The sequence below is a fragment of the Vigna angularis genome, chromosome 2, assembly GCF_016808095.1.
Source record: "Vigna angularis cultivar LongXiaoDou No.4 chromosome 2, ASM1680809v1, whole genome shotgun sequence".
Taxonomy (NCBI): domain Eukaryota; kingdom Viridiplantae; phylum Streptophyta; class Magnoliopsida; order Fabales; family Fabaceae; genus Vigna; species Vigna angularis.
In genome coordinates this window covers 38,595,199-38,611,837 of record NC_068971.1, presented here as the reverse complement: position 1 = coordinate 38,611,837, position 16,639 = coordinate 38,595,199, and the positions used below count along the sequence as shown (strand labels likewise).

Here is a 16,639-nt window from a genome sequence, read left to right as displayed (position 1 = left end):
TAAACTTTTGTACCGTTGGGATTTATAGTTATTTCCAATAAAATAATGAACAGATACTTTTGCTATTTTAATAAAGTTATTACATGTCAACTCGGATAAAACCCCTAATGCAATTTTTATATGACAGAATAGTTATTTTACTGCTATGTTCTGATATTCAGGTATGGGGCAATTGTGATGGATGATCAAAGTAATGATGGAAGCTTAGGATACACTGTATTACACAACTGTTCTTGTCAACATGCTGCTCCCACCTTTATCAATTTGATGAATTCTGCGATTCTTAGGCTTGCAACTCAAGACACAAATATGACAATTCGGACACGCAACCACCCTCTGCCAACGACACAAAGCCAGCGCTTACAACGTCATGTAAGCCTATGTTTATTTGATTTCACCGAAGTGGATATTCTTTAAGTCTCATGATGCATTATCCTGTTAATAATGATGGGCATGCCTTGGGATTTTGGGAGCGTTGCCTTGTTATATTGCAATGTTTTTGTAGTTCATGCTCTTTTTTAGTTCTATGGTTCTTAATTTTCATATTTTCACCTAACACTGACTTTTATACTTATCAGCACAATTAAATAATAATGGATTAATATTGCTATGTGCCAATCCCGTTTACATTATACAGAAAATTATAGATTTGATAAGCTATAGATGAAATTCTGTAGGATCTGGATGCTTTCTCTGCTGCAGTTATTGTCAACATTGCTTTCTCTTTTATACCTGCCTCATTTGCCGTTTCAATTGTTAAGGTAAGTTGTGTTAAACCTACTTCCTGCTTGCTGTCTTTTTAATTGTGTCCTTTTCTTCGTCCAGGAGCGATTCATAAAACAACTTTTCCTGGAAGATTCCTTGAAGTTTCTTTCATAGTAATCTTAGATAATTGTGGAGTTATTTTCAAATTTTCCCTTTTCTAAAAGGAGTCTATATTTTTTCATTTCAAATGTTATGAATTAACAAGAGGGAATTTCTTGACACTAGAGTGTGAAATACTATTTGACATTCTCGAATTGCTTGTTTCTTGTTCTAAACATTTATAAATTCTTGATTGATACAGGAACGTGAAGTGAAAGCTAAGCAGCAACAACTAATCAGTGGGGTATATAATTTGTCAAAAGAGACCGCATTCAATACTACTTTTCTATCTGATGCGGAATATTCATCTAATGTTGAACTTGCTTAATAGGTTTCTATCCTGTCATATTGGGCTTCTACATATATTTGGGACTTTGTGAGCTTCTTGTTTCCTGCCTCTGTTGCCATAGTTCTCTTTTATATCTTTGGTATGTATCCAAATAATTATTAATAGTTAGTTTTTATCTGCTTATTTAATTTGTTGGGAAAACTAACATAGATCACAAACCCAAGTCTAATAGTTTATTCACGTTTTTTTGCTTTTAGATTGGCAAATGTTAGTTGTTAGTATTATGTTAGTGGGGGGAGTTAAACCCACAATCTCTCCACCCTCCCTTCCAAACCCACTAAACCAATCTTATAACTCCTAAGTGTTAGTGGGTAGAGTTAAACCCACAACCTTTGCCACCTTTCCTTCCAACTTTACAAGGAGTTAAAGCTCAAACTACAAAATTATCATTGTCTCCTCCAAGGAATTGATTGGTCTAATTATATAGATCAACTCCAACTTACAGCACTGCATCCACTTATTTTTCCATTTCTTCCTTTATTCATCGCTTCCTTTATTCTTATATTCTATGATAACCTTTTCCACTGCTTCCTTTTATTTTTCCTTCTACAATAAACCTTCCATATCCTATCATTCCTTTTATAATACCTATTCCTTTCTTCCTCATTATTTGCATGCCCTAACAATACTCTCCTTTGCTGGAATAACCTTGTCCTCAAGGCTGTACTCTGGAAATTTAAGCTGCTGGAGTGCTTCATCCCTTTCCATGAGATCTTGTTTCTTCCACAAATGTTTTCCCTACTTCAATCTGCTCTGGTTTAGCTGCCTTCAATTCTTCATCTTGTAATTCAGCAATTGACTTAGAATTTGGTTCAATTTGAAGAATTCCATCGAAACCTATTATCAAGTCATCAACAGTAAGAAAATACTGGTAATCTTCATCTGTTATGCTGCCACAAGCAAATTTAAAGGTTCAGTTTCCATCATAGGCCGGTTCCCATCGTCAGTGTGGTACTAAGCCCATTTGTTTACAACCCATTGGTTTTTATCGTTGGGTCATCATTAACAATTGACCTAGGAATCAAAGCAGCAACATATTCACCAGCCTCCACATGAGTCAAAGTTGCAGTATGTTTGTAAGTAACCCCTACAAGAGCATCTTCATATATCTCAGAAGGTAAAATGTTTGCAATGAGTTTTTTGTACAGGTAACTCTTCAAATTCTTGATCATCAAATTCATCACACGAGTCTGAACTTCCTTTTTGTACTTAAATCATGTGATTCGTCCTCCGCTTCTGGTTCCTTGTTCTTATCTACTTTATCATCACCCTCATAATTTATCATTGCATTTTCCTCCATGCTGATGGAAGCCAAACCCAATTTTTCCCTTGAAGTGATATTTTGAACCTCAATTCTTCTCTGCACTTGATACCCATCCGTGAGGATCCTTCCCCTCAAATGTGGGTAATTCCAATTTTGTAGTTCAGGGCCTTAGCATTTCTTCTCCTTCCTCATTTGATCTACTACCATGTAGAGAGCTTTCTTCCATCTTTACTTCAATGTTAATTAAGTTTTCTCCCCCTTTGGATAGTTTCTTGCTTTTCTTGAGATCTTGCAGCAGTTCTTCCTTCTTTTCTTCTAAATTCCCTGAATTCTCCCCACATTTGAAAAACTTCTTGCTTTTCTTGAGATCTTGCAGCAGTTCCTTGATCTCTTTCATGTCCTGCAAGATATCTTTCCTACTATCAAAACCTGTCTTTACCTCTTTTTTTTCCTTTCTTGATATCTTGAAGAAGATCTTTAATCTCCTTCGTGTCCCATAGGATATCTTTGGAAATTGACAAATTTGTCTTCATCTCCGTCATAAATTCCTTCCTTGCTTGCTTGCCAACTTTCAAAAATTTTCCCTTCTCTTTGGATTTGGTAAGTTTGATAGGAACCCAGAACTGAGAAGAGGAAAAAGAGTAATATTCTTTATTGAGTAGACTGAAAAGAACACAAAATAGGAGAGCACTTTCTCTCTAAGGGTTTTCCCTCGAGAAAGAGCTAAAGCTCAACCTATAAAATTATCATTATCTCCTCCAAGGAACTGATTGGTCTAATTATATAGACCAACTGACAGCACTGCATCCACTTATTTTTTCATTCCTTCCTTTATTCACCACTTCCTTTATTCTTATATTCTATGATAACCTTTTCCACCGCTTCCTTTTATTTCTCCTTCTACAAGAAACCTTGCATATCCTATCATTCCTTCTATAATACCTAGTCCACTCTTCCTCATTATTTACATGCCTAACAGTTTCCCTTTTTGTTTTAATAAAAAACAAAGGTTTTTAATTATTTATTTCATTTTTTTACCTTTTACGTATTGCTAATGTTACAATTTATATTATCATGCTTATGCTTGTATTTTTTTCCTACTTTGGAGGATTTCTTATTCATAGCTGTCATTTCAGTCATTGACACGTGATTACACCACTTTAGCATTGTTGCATCACATTCCTAATCCCCTATGACTTTGTTGGAGCATTTATGTAGAAGCGGGTGTCAATTGTGGCTTCTTTTGCATGAAATCATCACCATCACTGCCCAGGAATGGAAATAACCCTTCTGGCCTTAGAATGGTGTTGATTGGTGCTATTTTTGATATAAGAAACCCAATCCCCACCTACACTTGTGTGCCCTTCTCGCTCAGAGGGACCCTCTCTTTTGAAGATCAACCTTTCTCTGGTGTGATTTCCATAATAACACAACATTTTCCAGCCATTTATGGGATAGCTTGTCACTGTTCTTGCCAAACCCTGACATTGCTATGTTTTATCTTTTGTTCTGTCTCCTCTCTCAACATCTAATAGGTGTTTTTCAGTATTGTCTTTTCTTTTCTCAATCATTCAGTTTTTATTTTTTCTGATTCTTACTGTGTATTCACTTTCCATCCTATTGATCAACAGAGGTGGCCTCATTCTTCCATTAGGAATATCTTAATTTTAGGGGAGATTTTCCAGCATTTTTTTTTGTAGTAACTAATGTAATGTGTAAATCAACTTCAGAATAGAAGTCATCCGGGTGTAGTGCTTTTGGGTTTGTCTTCTTTGTGCAGCTATTTGGATTAACTGCTATGGATGTTTTTATCATTCCTAAATTCGTATTTTACCTGATTCCTGTACATTAAAACTGCTTTTCTCTTAAAAGTTAAGTATTGAATTTGGTCTTAAGCTGTTTATTTTCATCCTTAATAAAATATGTGCGTTTTTTTCTTGTATTAAGTTCAACCTGTAGAGTTGGGTTTGTGATGAGGAATAGATGCTTGTGTGTTTTTCATGTTAATTGGCCAAGTAAAGAAAGAATTAAATGTGGAAAACTCACATGGGATGATGATCTATTAGTGGTCTGAGAGATATTTGAAGGATATTAATAAGCTCTCATTTATATTATTTATCTTTTAGTTCATTCTTTTCTTCATATAGTACTAAGTCTTGTTAACTCATATCTTGATCGTTCTCCTACTCCAGTGTATTAAAATATCAACTAAATTTCAGGAAAATATAATAGTGTTATTTATTTGCATATATTTTTCATATTGGAGAAAGCCTTTGCATAACATGATAGATAAATTGATTTCTTAGACAGCTTTACTCTTTTAAGTCAAATTTTTGGTATATTTAGTTAATTTAATGTTAGAACCTTTCAATCCAGCCCTATCCCTAAACTTTCTATCACTAATAAAAAATATTAGAAACATCACCACCTGGGATTTTGTCAGGTGGTTGAATAGGTATGATCCCTTATGCACGACAATACTACCATGCCTTAATCCCCTTTTTTGCGGTTTCTATCTTACAGTATCATGGATGTTACTGCTAATTCTTGGTACTGAATGTAGGTCTGGAACAGTTTGTCGGAGGGGTTTCTTTGCTACCAACAATCCTCATGCTCTTGGAATATGGACTTGCAATTGCATCATCAACCTATTGCCTTACATTTTTCTTTTTTGACCACACCATGGCTCAGGTATGTGGAGATCTTGTTTTCTCCTTTTTTAATTACATTTGTTATAAATGCTAAGATATTCAACTTTTATACAGAACGTGGTTCTGTTGATTCACTTTTTCACCGGATTGATACTAATGGTTATCTCATTCATTATGGGACTCTTGCCATCAACAATGACTACCAATTCTTTTCTCAAGGTAAGCCCTTCAATTTTCTTCAAATGTTCAGCATGATTTATTTGGCCTTACTTGGGTAATTATTTTTTCTTGAAGCACAAAAAGCAGGAGAAGTTATTTTTCGGGGGACTAATTTTCAGTAAAAGAAATGGAAACACAATGTTTTAAGCCTTTGACCTCCCAATTTTGTGTTTTCTAAAGTGCTTACTACTGTCACCACTTTCTGCTTTAGCGTTCAGGGTTTGTATGATAAGTGGATACTAAAATTAGACCGGTTTCTTTCTATCTCATGTGGTGAGTAATAGATCTGGATATTTTATGTTTTTAGTGAGTGGTCACTGTCATGGGTTGTCATTGTTACTATATATATATACACACACACACACTAGAAAAGAGTTTAGGTGTATGAGAAAAAAGTTCGGATTCAATTAATTCAGTTGTAAACCTGGGCCAGAGGGTACATATAGAGCTATACTACCCTGGAATAATGATTACAACATCTCCTTTAGCGTCTTATAATATCTTTAGTTTCTTTTAATATCTTAGATGTAATAATTGCAGAGATTGTTAATATCTCCTAAAAACTCAATATATGATAGGATCTGAGTAATAGGAGATAATGGGTTTAAGAGAGAAGGAAGAGTTAATACACAGTTAATATCCTAACTGTTTTAGTAGTTAGGAAAGGAGGGAAGGGAGGTCTTGTATAAATAGAGTTCTATTCATTGTTGGAAGGAAGTTTGTCATATTCTTTTTGTATAGACAGGTCTTGGACCTTGTGATAGGGGTTAGGCTCCCGTTAGATTGAGGGAGGTTATGCTCCCAGATACTGATTGTACACTACTTTTGTTGATGAAGATATAGATAATTCATTCTTTTCCAATTGTTTTCTTGCTGTGATTGTGTGAGTGAGTTGTCTTAGTTAGGTTTCACCTAACAGTATATCTTTTCATAACTCAACACTCCCCCTCAAGCTTGAATGAATATCTATTATTACCGTGTAATTGTATAATTGTGGAGTGTGTACACATGACTACTCTAGTTTATCCAAAGGAACAAAATCAATCACTAATAATGATAAATATTTATCTAGACATTTCCCTATTTGATGTGATCAAAACATATCATATCCTTAACATTACCCCTCATGCTGTATTGCATCTGTCATGTTTGTTACAAGACTCCTTGAGGAACTTGGCGAACATGCCAACTAGCAATAGAGAAGCCTCACGTACTGATTTGGAAAACATGTCAACTAGTTGGTTGCTAGAGCTGACAAAATCAATCATTATAAAGCATTACAAATCAATTTTGTGTAGGTGTGTGAAGATGACATGCTGAGAAACCAGCAATGGAGAAGCCTCATGTGCTGATTTGGTGTGGGATAGTGAATGAAGATGATGCATTAGGAACTAGCAGCATGTTGCAACAGTTTATCTTGAGTTTAGTAACAGTTGGTTGTGAGTTTAATAACGTAGTAAAAATGATAGCAGAAAGGCTTAGAAGGCACAATGGCTGCTGAAATGCAAAAAGTATTCAAGGGCTTGGCTTCTTGAGATGAAAAAAATGCTTGGACAGTGTGATAGGGAAAAAGAATGCTGAAAGTGAATACAGGTTTCCAAAGTCCCAAAATGCTCAAAAGGTAAGTTGGTGGAGAGCAAAAGTGCTCAGCGGGCAAAAACTATTGCTGAAGAACAAAATTGTTTGGAGTGTGTAACATTTGTTAGAGAGCAATAGTTCTCAAAGGGCATAGTGACTGCCAGAGAGCAAAAGATTTTTTAATTGTATTATTTACCCACTAGAGGAAGTCAGAGTGAAATAACAAGTCATGAAGGATGGTTCTATGATCACTTGCTTGTAACTATCTTGGTACTCATGTAAATACTCATATTTACAGTGAGGAACGAAATCTATCACGGGTTTGCTCTATAAAGTTTTTGTCTATGGGTGTTGATGTTGGGTTCTCCTATAGATATCTCGTGATTTCTTCTCAACCCTGCTCCAGTCTGCTCTGTTTGTGTTTCTGAATCTCCTCCACACTTTGCCACCTCACAAGTCCCATTTCCTTTCTCTTTCTAGTTTCAAAATACAGGGTTGGCAGCACAAGCTAAAACGTAGAGGTTTTGGCTTTTGATTTACTCCTTTCTTGCTATGTTGGAAAATTGGGCCTCCATTTTAAGTCCAACAAATTTTTTGTGTAATGCGTAATATATCATATAATCAACTAGGGTAATGATAAAAGGAGAAGAATATTAGAAAATATAACAAATATTTAAAAATATATATAATATAATAAACTAAGAATAATAATAATAATATTCTAGTAGAAAAATATAAAATGTTATGTGTAGCGTCATATAATATTAAATTATTATTTGATTTATTTTTATTTTAATATTTTTTTATGTGAAGTAAACTCTTACGAGTTTACTATTTGAATTTACAAAGTTCCACGAGGTTATGTAAACTCTCTAGTTTGACAACCTTGGTTATGATATTTTCCTATTTGACCTAATTAAATCATATCTTATTTCTTTATTTTATGTAATCAAAGCTTTAGCAATCTTACGAAACTGGCTCATAAAATGAGTCTTAGAGTTTGGGTTTGGGTCTAATTCTACCCTTCAACCTTGACTTATGAGAGTTCTCCCCTATCTGTATACTTTTTTCAAGCTCTATCTTCATCGATGGTGGGCTTGCTCTCTCTATACACACAACCCCCTTAATGGATTTAGGATAGACACACAATATTAAAATTAGGGTTTGGGCCTAACTTAATTCAACAAAATTGGTTTCTCCATTAATTTACTTTTTTTCAGGCTCTATCTCAAGTCTTGGTGGTATTTGAATTTCTCTCAATAGTCATAATTGCCTAAGTTGTATACGCTCTGTTTGTCATATCTCTTGGTGTGGGACTAACCATTTTTGAGAATGCATTTAAGGCAGCTTCATTAGGAAGCTGCTACAAGGTGGGCTAAGGGTGACCACAAATAAGACATATGTCCTACAATATATAACTTGAAAAGAGAATGAATTTTATTATTATCATTCGTTTCTATTACATTCTCCTTACACCTATTTGTAATAATCTAATCTTCTAAAACAAGGAAATAAGGAAACAATAAACTAAAAAATAAACTAGAAGATTCTATATATATTTTCTCTAATTAGGAAGATTCTACAAATATTTTCTCTAATTAGGAAGATTTTCCTTTAATTTAACAATATATATGAAAAGGGATTGGGGCAACTTCTTGTAAAAGGAAGTTGGATTCTAGGATTGAAATAAATTATATCTTTTAGCAAAATATTGTTGTGATTTAATTGGCACAAAGAAAAAGAACACTGTTGGAAATGATATATATCTTGTTTCTAGCTGCTTGAATAGTAATTTTTTCATTCACTTGGGAAAACACATGATGTTAATATGCATTTGATGTTCTCTTCCAGAATTTTTTCAGAATATCTCCTGGATTTTGTTTTGCGGATGGTCTTGCTTCATTAGCTCTTTTGCGGCAAGGAATGAAAGATAAAACAAGTGATGGAGTGTTTGATTGGAATGTTACTGGGGCTTCCATCTGTTATCTAGCTGTTGAGGTGCACATCTCTCGGTCTAATTTTGCTGCTATTGTGTTTTTTTCTTTTCGTATTCCATGTATCAAAGTTTAAAACTTAAAAGTTGTTTACATCAGCTCTTAGAGGCTGATTTTAAGAACCTATAACTAGAATGTTGTTATTGGGAAACAGCATCTATTACATTGAAAATACAAAGCTGTAATAGCTGCTTTGTTTCAGAATAACCTCATCAACATCAGTAGATATAAAATACACTTAAATTGGGACAAAAATATTTTGCTAATCCATTTTTTTCTTGATGACAGAGCTTTAGTTATTTTCTGTTGACACTTGCACTTGAAATTGTACCTTCTATCAAATTGACTTCATTCATGATCAAAAAGTGGTGGGAAAAAATTAATGTCTTCCGGCATGATAGTCCTTATTTGGAACCTCTGCTGGAATCTTCCTCTGAAACTGTTGTTACGGACTTCGATGAAGATGTAGATGTACAAGCAGAAAGAAATAGAGTACTTTCAGGTTCTCTTGACAATTCCATTATCTACCTGCGCAATCTTCGCAAGGTATTTCCTAGTATTATTTACTTAAACATGATTTTGTGTAAAGAAAAATAATGTGCATTTCAAATCATTGTGTCATCCTAAGTTAAAGTGGTATTTTCTGAATTTAAGGTATATTTTGAGGAGAAGCATCATGGAAGAAAGGTTGCAGTAGATTCTTTAACTTTCTCAGTTCAGGAAGGAGAATGTTTTGGCTTTTTAGGAACAAATGGAGCTGGAAAGACCACAACTCTTTCTATGCTATGTGGTATGTCAGAATTCTGATCATGATATCTTACTGCATCTCTTGTGTTAAGCCCTTTTTTTTTGGCTATCAAACTTAGTTTTTAATAAATACCTCTGAAAACCTGCATTGTTTTTTTTATCCTAACTTTGAGATAAAGGAAAAACTACAGATAGAGGATGAGAAATACTCTAGCTAAATAATTGAAGACCAAGAAGAAAAGATTAAAAAGAAAAACTATGTACTAGACACATACAACATAGAATGCGTATGTCTCTGTAAATTTACTAGATGCTTCCCCTGGAAGACAAATAGAAATATTCCAAAGTATGTAGGAGAACTGTACATTCTTAAAGACCACAGTTGAAAATAAGACTTATTTTATTATTCACAAATCATTAAAAAATACATTCTCATACCCTCTATTTGTAATAATCTAGTTCTCCTAAAAAAGGAAATAGGGAAACTAGGAAAACTAGAAAAAATAAAATAAAATAAAAGATTATGTATCTATTTCCTCTAATTAGGAAGATTCTAAAGATATTATCTCAAATTACAACACTCCCCCTCAAGTTGGTAAATGAATATCAATCATTTCCAACTTGCCTACAAGATCTTGAAATCTATCCGAAGGAAGCCCTTTTGTAAAAATATCTATTTGAAGTTCTGTAGGAACATGAGTTGTAATCACAAAGCCTCTGTCAAGATTATCTTTGATGAAATGTCTGTCAATTTCAATGTGTTTGCTTCTATCATGCTGTACTGGATTATGGGCTATGCTCATAGCAGACTTATTGTCACAGTGTAGTGCACCGGGTTCTCCACTTTGACTTTAAGATCATCCAAAATGATTTTCATCCAGAGTCCTTCACACATTCCTTGAGCAAGGGCTCGAAATTCAGCTTCTGCACTAGAACGGGATACTCTATCTTGCTTTTTGCTTCTCCTATTACCAGACTATCTCCAAGAAATACACAATATTCAGAAGTAGATTTTCTGTCAGTAATAGAACTTACATAGTCAGCATCAGTATATATCTTCATAGTCAATGTGTCTTTTCTTTTGAAGTATTGGAGAATTTTGTCAACTGCTTGCATGTGTCTCTTTCTTGGATCACGCATAAATTGACTCAGTACACTAACTGCATAAGCAATGTCTGGTCTTGTGTGTGATAGATAAATCAATTTCCCCACCAATCTCTGATATTGGGCCTTCTCTACAGGAGCACTTTCTTCACTTCCAATTCTGTGATTTTGTTCTATAGGAACTGTTGAGGTACTACATCCTAGCTTTCCTGTTTCTTTGAGGAGATCAAGTACATATTTCCTTTGGGAGATGACAATTCCGTTCTGGGAGTAGGCAACCTTTATTCCAAGAAAATATTTGAGTTTTCCTAGGTCTTTCATTTCAAATAGAGCTGCCAATTTTTTTTTTAATGCCAATTTTTTTGTTTCATCATCTCCTGCAATAATCATATCATCCACATAAACAAGCAATAGAGTGAGTTTACCTATAGAAGAGTGCTTTATGAATAGAGTATGATCTCCTTGGCTTTGTCTGTATCCCAAGGAAACCATTGCTTTTGTAAATCTTCTAAACCATGCTCTAGGGGATTGCTTAAGACCATACAATGCTTTCTTCAAGAGGCATACCTTGTTTCTTTCATTTTTCACTTCAAAACCTGGGGAATCTCCATGTACACTTCCTCATCTAGATTTCCATGAAGAAAGACATTCTTCACATCCAGTTGGTGTAAGTCCCATCCAAAATGGGCAGCCAAAGCGAGAATAATTCGAACTGTATTCATCTTTGCCACTGGGGCAAATGTCTCCTCATAATCAAATCCCATATGTTTGGGTATATCCTTTTGCCACCAATCTAACTTTCTATCTTTCTATTGTCCCATCTGCAATATGTTTCACTGTGAATATCCATCTACACCCTACTGCCTTCTTGTCTCTTGGCTTATCAACAATCTCCCAAGTTGAATTTCTTTCTAATGCATTCATCTCTTCTTTCATGGCTTGATTCCAATGTTCAAGTTTCATGGCCTCCTGGATTGAGGTAGGAATTTTTGTGGCATCAATGGCAGCAATAAAACTTTTGTGCTTATCAGAGAGATTGTTAGTGCAAACATACTGAGAAATAGGATATTTAGCACATGATCTTCTTCCCTTTCTCAATGCAATGGGTAAATCCTCATTAATTCTTACGGGTAAATCCTCAGTAATACTTACCTCCTCCTCATTGATATCTTCAGGGATCCTCACCTCTGGAGTAGACAATTTTTCTTGCTCAATAGTCGAAGTGGGTTGTTCTCTTCTTTCATATTTTTTGCCAAAAAATCTGTCTTCTTCCTCTTCTTCCTCACTGTGGACTATGGTAGCTTCATTGCTCAAGTCTTGGGCATCCTGCAAAGACAAACATGGTAATGACAAGGAGAGTTCATCCACTTCAAGTGCTTTCTCCCCCTGAAGTGGTGGACTGACATAAAAGGATTGTGTTTCATGGAAGGTGACATCTATGGTGATAAAGACGCGACCACTTTGAGGATGATAACATTTGTACCCATTTTTATTAGAAGGATACCCAATAAAGACACGTTTAAGAGCTCTGGGATCTAATTTACCACGGTTAGGATGATGGGAGTGAACAAAAACAACACATCCAAAGACTCGACTAGGTAGACTCGTTAGTAGGGAACAAGAAGGAAGAAAAGACAATAGAGACTCTATAGGACTAATGCCATTTAAGATACGAGTGGGTAACCTGTTGATGAGATATGTGGCAGTTAACACAGTTTCTCCCCAGTAATTTTTTGGAACAAACATTTGAAAAAGAAGAGCTCTAGTTACTTCAAGAAGATGACGATTCTTTCTTTCTGCAACCCCATTTTGTTGAGGGGTGTTAACACATGTTAGTTCATGAACAATACCATTATGAGACAAAAAATTGAGAAATTCATGATTCACATATTCAGTACCATTATCAAACCTAATTCTTTTGATATATTTTCCAAATTGATTTTGGACAAGATGGAAAAAATTAACAAAAATTTGAAAAACTTCGGTAAAGAAGTGGGGAAACAAGGACTTGATAAAACTAAATGAAGGATGCCCAAGCCTTTGATGATGTAACCATATTTGGGATTTTGCCCACATCTCAGATGTAGCTTGTTGACTCATGATTTTTGTGTTGCTTTGGTCATCAAACTCTAAAAAATAGAACTCACTCTGCTCCTTAGCATTTAAAATGGTCTTCCCCGTGGCAAGATCCTAAAAAACACAATATGTTGGAAAAAATGTTACTGAACAATTTAAATCCTTTGTGAGTTTTTGCACAGAGATAAGACTATTAGCTAATTGAGAAACATGTAAAACATCCTTCAATACAATAGATGAGTCCAAAATTATATTCCCAGAGCCGCATATAGGTATACCCTGACCATTCACAACTGTTATAAGTTGTTTTTTATTTCTTTTACCATATGAGTCGAAGGACACACTAAAAGGTGTCATATGATCAGTTGCACCCGAATCAAGGATCCAAATACCTTGAGACATATGACCAATAGTATTGAGACAAAACTTACCTTTTATGGACGGAGTACATGATCCAAAGGGCTTACTGATTGATTCAACCATTGCTTTCAAGCGCTCGAGATCCTTTAATGAAAAAGCACTCTGTAAATCATCCCATATTTCTTTTGCAGAAGAATGAAACATATAATTTCTACTTATCTCAGGAATCATGGATTGCCACATCCAAGTCATAATTAATGAATCTTCATTGTCCCAAATTGAAAAATAAGTGTCGTCTGGTCCTGGTCCTCCTCCATCTATGTGATCAAGTCTTGAACGACCCTTGAGAACCCTTCGAATAAATTGGCTCCATTTTAAGAAATTCTGACCATCCAACTGACAGGTACCCTGTATATTTGGTAGGTCATTAGAACCCAAAGGAATAATTTTTACTTCAGACATCCCGTAGAACGCAACTAGGAGTCTTCGGTGACCTTTTCTGAGACGACAACGGCATGTAGGTCACACCAAGAAAAGGAGCAGAACTTAAAACTCATATCTAGTCAAATATAGGCCAAACGGGTCGTCACCGACCCTAGGAACAGACTCAAGAGGCTCCGACGACTTTGTCTGTGGCAGGACGACGAGTGGGTCTCGCCGGAGGTGGGCGCGTGGGCTACACGGGCCGGCGACGATGGCGGCTTCTCTCATGGAGCGACTTCCAACGATGTGGTTGCTGGTGTTGGGCGCACCTTTCTGCCCTATCAACAACCCCAACCGGCAACGGTGGCAACGGCAGTGGTCGGACAATGACGGCGGCGGTGCGGCATTGCGCGGAATGGAGCCCCAAGATTGGGAGCTCCGACACCAAGTTGAAAAAAAGCACTAATTTTATTATATTCTGAATCATAAAAAATACATTCTCATATCCTCTATTTGTAACAATCTAATTATCCTAAAAAGGGAAATAAGGAAACTAGGTAAACAAAATAAAATAGAAGATTATATATTTATTTTCTCTAATTAGGAAGATTCTAAAGATATCTTCTCTAATTACAACATAAACACTAAACTAAGTTTTAATTTCATTATAAAAGGTTTGAAAGATATAACATAAATTAGAACGATTTTTCATTAAAATTAACCAAAGTACATTTGGAATAATCATCAATGAAACTTATAAAATATTAAAAAACTAAATTAGATTTAACATGACTAGGTCCCCAAATGTAACAGTGAACTAAAGCAAAAGGGGATGAAGAACATTGTGAGATACTACGAGAAAATGAACGATGACTATGTTTTCCTGATTGATACTACTCACACAAAACCAGACAACTTGGAGAACCTGGGACAAGCTGTTGTAATTTGACCAAATTGGGATGATCTAGCTGAGCATGATGTACCTGTACAGAAGTAGTGAAACTAGAGGGTTGATGATTCTCACACCATTTAAGAAACTCATTGAAGAGAGCAGATTTGTTGGCGTTATCAAATGGAGGAGGATCCACAGTAGGTGATTGTGAGGGAGGATGAGCAACGACAACAGATTGAGGAGGAGGACCATGTAATGCATAACACCTGTCAATCTTGTGACCCAGCTTGCCACAGTGGTCACACTTGTGATGCCCTTTTCTTAGCTTGTGAGAGTGGTTGCGATCATCATGTTGAGATGCCAAAGTAGAGGAATCATCAACAAATATAGTTGTTTCATTGACGGGTTTACTTGGCACACACAAAAGGGTGCAACAAGTAGAAGTAAGATTGGGTACAATAGGGAACCCAAAATCTGATCCCAAACATGGAAATATTTATCAGTAAGTTCGTGTAATGCCAATTTCATGAAGAACTTTGATCGTTGCCTTATTTATTGGGCAAGAGTAGAGACAGAAGGTAATACCTCATTAAATTCATGAAAAAGAGCAAAAATGTTACCCAAATAATCAGCCATAGAGTCTTGACTTCGAGGAGCAAGAATATTGAAAAGATCGTGACAAATACCATAAAGATGTTGAGTGTCATTGGTATATAATAATTTCACATGTTCCTAGACTTTAGAATAGGTGTGTAGATTCTCTTTGATGAACTATCTATCAATTTCTATATATTTGGTTTTAGATATGTGCAATATTAATAGCAGAAATGTCCAACTTCTCTATCAATTGCTATATGTTTGGTGTTAGATATGTGCAATATTAATAGCAGAATTGTACAACTTCTTCTCGGGTTTCAAAATCTGCATCAGCTTTGGCTGGACCATTCCCTTCAAAATGACTGAGCTTCTTACACCTTTTGAGAGTAGTATGAACCATTTAGGCAATTGAAGATAATTATGGTCATCCAATCATATATGGTTGGGAGATGACTAGCACCCAAGGGCAGTGGGTTGCCACAAGGAAAGATGACTATATTCCATCACTGAGAAAGATGACAGCATAAAAAGAGAGACATTTATTTTATTGTCTCTATATTAAATCAAAGCATTATAAAAAGGGAACATTTATATTAGCTACCCTTGCAAAAACAAATAGATCAAAAGCAAACGCAATATAACACAAAAAGCTTATGGTGGAAAAATGAATTAAAGGCAGTTAGAGATTTCATATTGACTAGAGATAAGAAAAATTTACCGTATATAAGTGTGTGTAAATCTCATCTTACAAAGCAGTTTTTGTAGGGTTGGGTTAAACTTAAAGTTCATTTCTTAATATAGTCTTGAAGTCATTTAAATGTCAATCTTAACGAGATTTATTGTTTGTTAGGCCTATTGTGCCACCTATTTTTAGGCCGATGTCAGATTATTTCATATTCGAGATGCATATGCCTCAACATAAGAGGAATTTATTAGAGATTCCACATCAATAAGGATAAAGCAAATTTACAGTATATAATGAGTACAAACCTCATCTTACAATCTGGTTTTGTAGGGGTTGAGTTAGATTTAAAGTCCTCTCCTTAATAAAAGAAAATATTATGTTGTTGGTAACTGAAATATAAGGTATTAAGAGAAAACAATATTTTTTATATTCTTATTCTAATAATAAGTTCAATCCTCTATTGAAGAAACCCAAGGTGACGAATTTTATGTTAGGCAAAATATAATAGATTTCAAAAAATTATACTTGTAGAAAAGGATTTTGTAATTGTAATTTCTCACTGTTGAATAGCTGTGAACTAGGTTTTCTCTCATCTTCTTAGGGGTTTATTATTCCTAAATTATGTTTTTCTTGAAAAACATGTAGAACTATATTTATTTCAATACATATTATTACAACATACTAATGTATTTATAGGAGTAAAAGTTAGGCACCTTCTTAAGTTAGGCACCTCTAAGTTAGGCACCTCCTATGTTAGGCACCCCTAAGTTAGGCACCTCATACCTAAATAATTATAGAAAAATACTTAGTAAGGTTTTCTCTAATTACAACACTCC

At 35.0% G+C, this 16,639-nt stretch overlaps 1 protein-coding gene across 5 annotated transcripts in view; it reads left to right on the top strand.

Annotated features, from left to right (window-relative positions):
• LOC108327956 (ABC transporter A family member 1) overlaps positions 1–16,639 on the top strand; it is a 72,269-nt gene that overhangs the window by 40,115 nt on the left and 15,515 nt on the right. For all 5 annotated transcript variants that reach the window (XR_008247225.1, XM_017561704.2, XM_052873575.1 and 2 more), the window contains 9 exons: positions 162–372; positions 678–761; positions 1,067–1,108; positions 1,196–1,292; positions 5,041–5,168; positions 5,243–5,347; positions 8,777–8,923; positions 9,208–9,465; positions 9,574–9,709. Coding sequence is in view for 4 of the 5 variants with exons in the window: in XM_017561704.2 (XP_017417193.1) it covers positions 162–372; positions 678–761; positions 1,067–1,108; positions 1,196–1,292; positions 5,041–5,168; positions 5,243–5,347; positions 8,777–8,923; positions 9,208–9,465; positions 9,574–9,709 (1,208 nt within the window). In the remaining variant the exon portion in view is untranslated. The remainder of the gene's footprint in view (positions 1–161; positions 373–677; positions 762–1,066; positions 1,109–1,195; positions 1,293–5,040; positions 5,169–5,242; positions 5,348–8,776; positions 8,924–9,207; positions 9,466–9,573; positions 9,710–16,639) is intronic.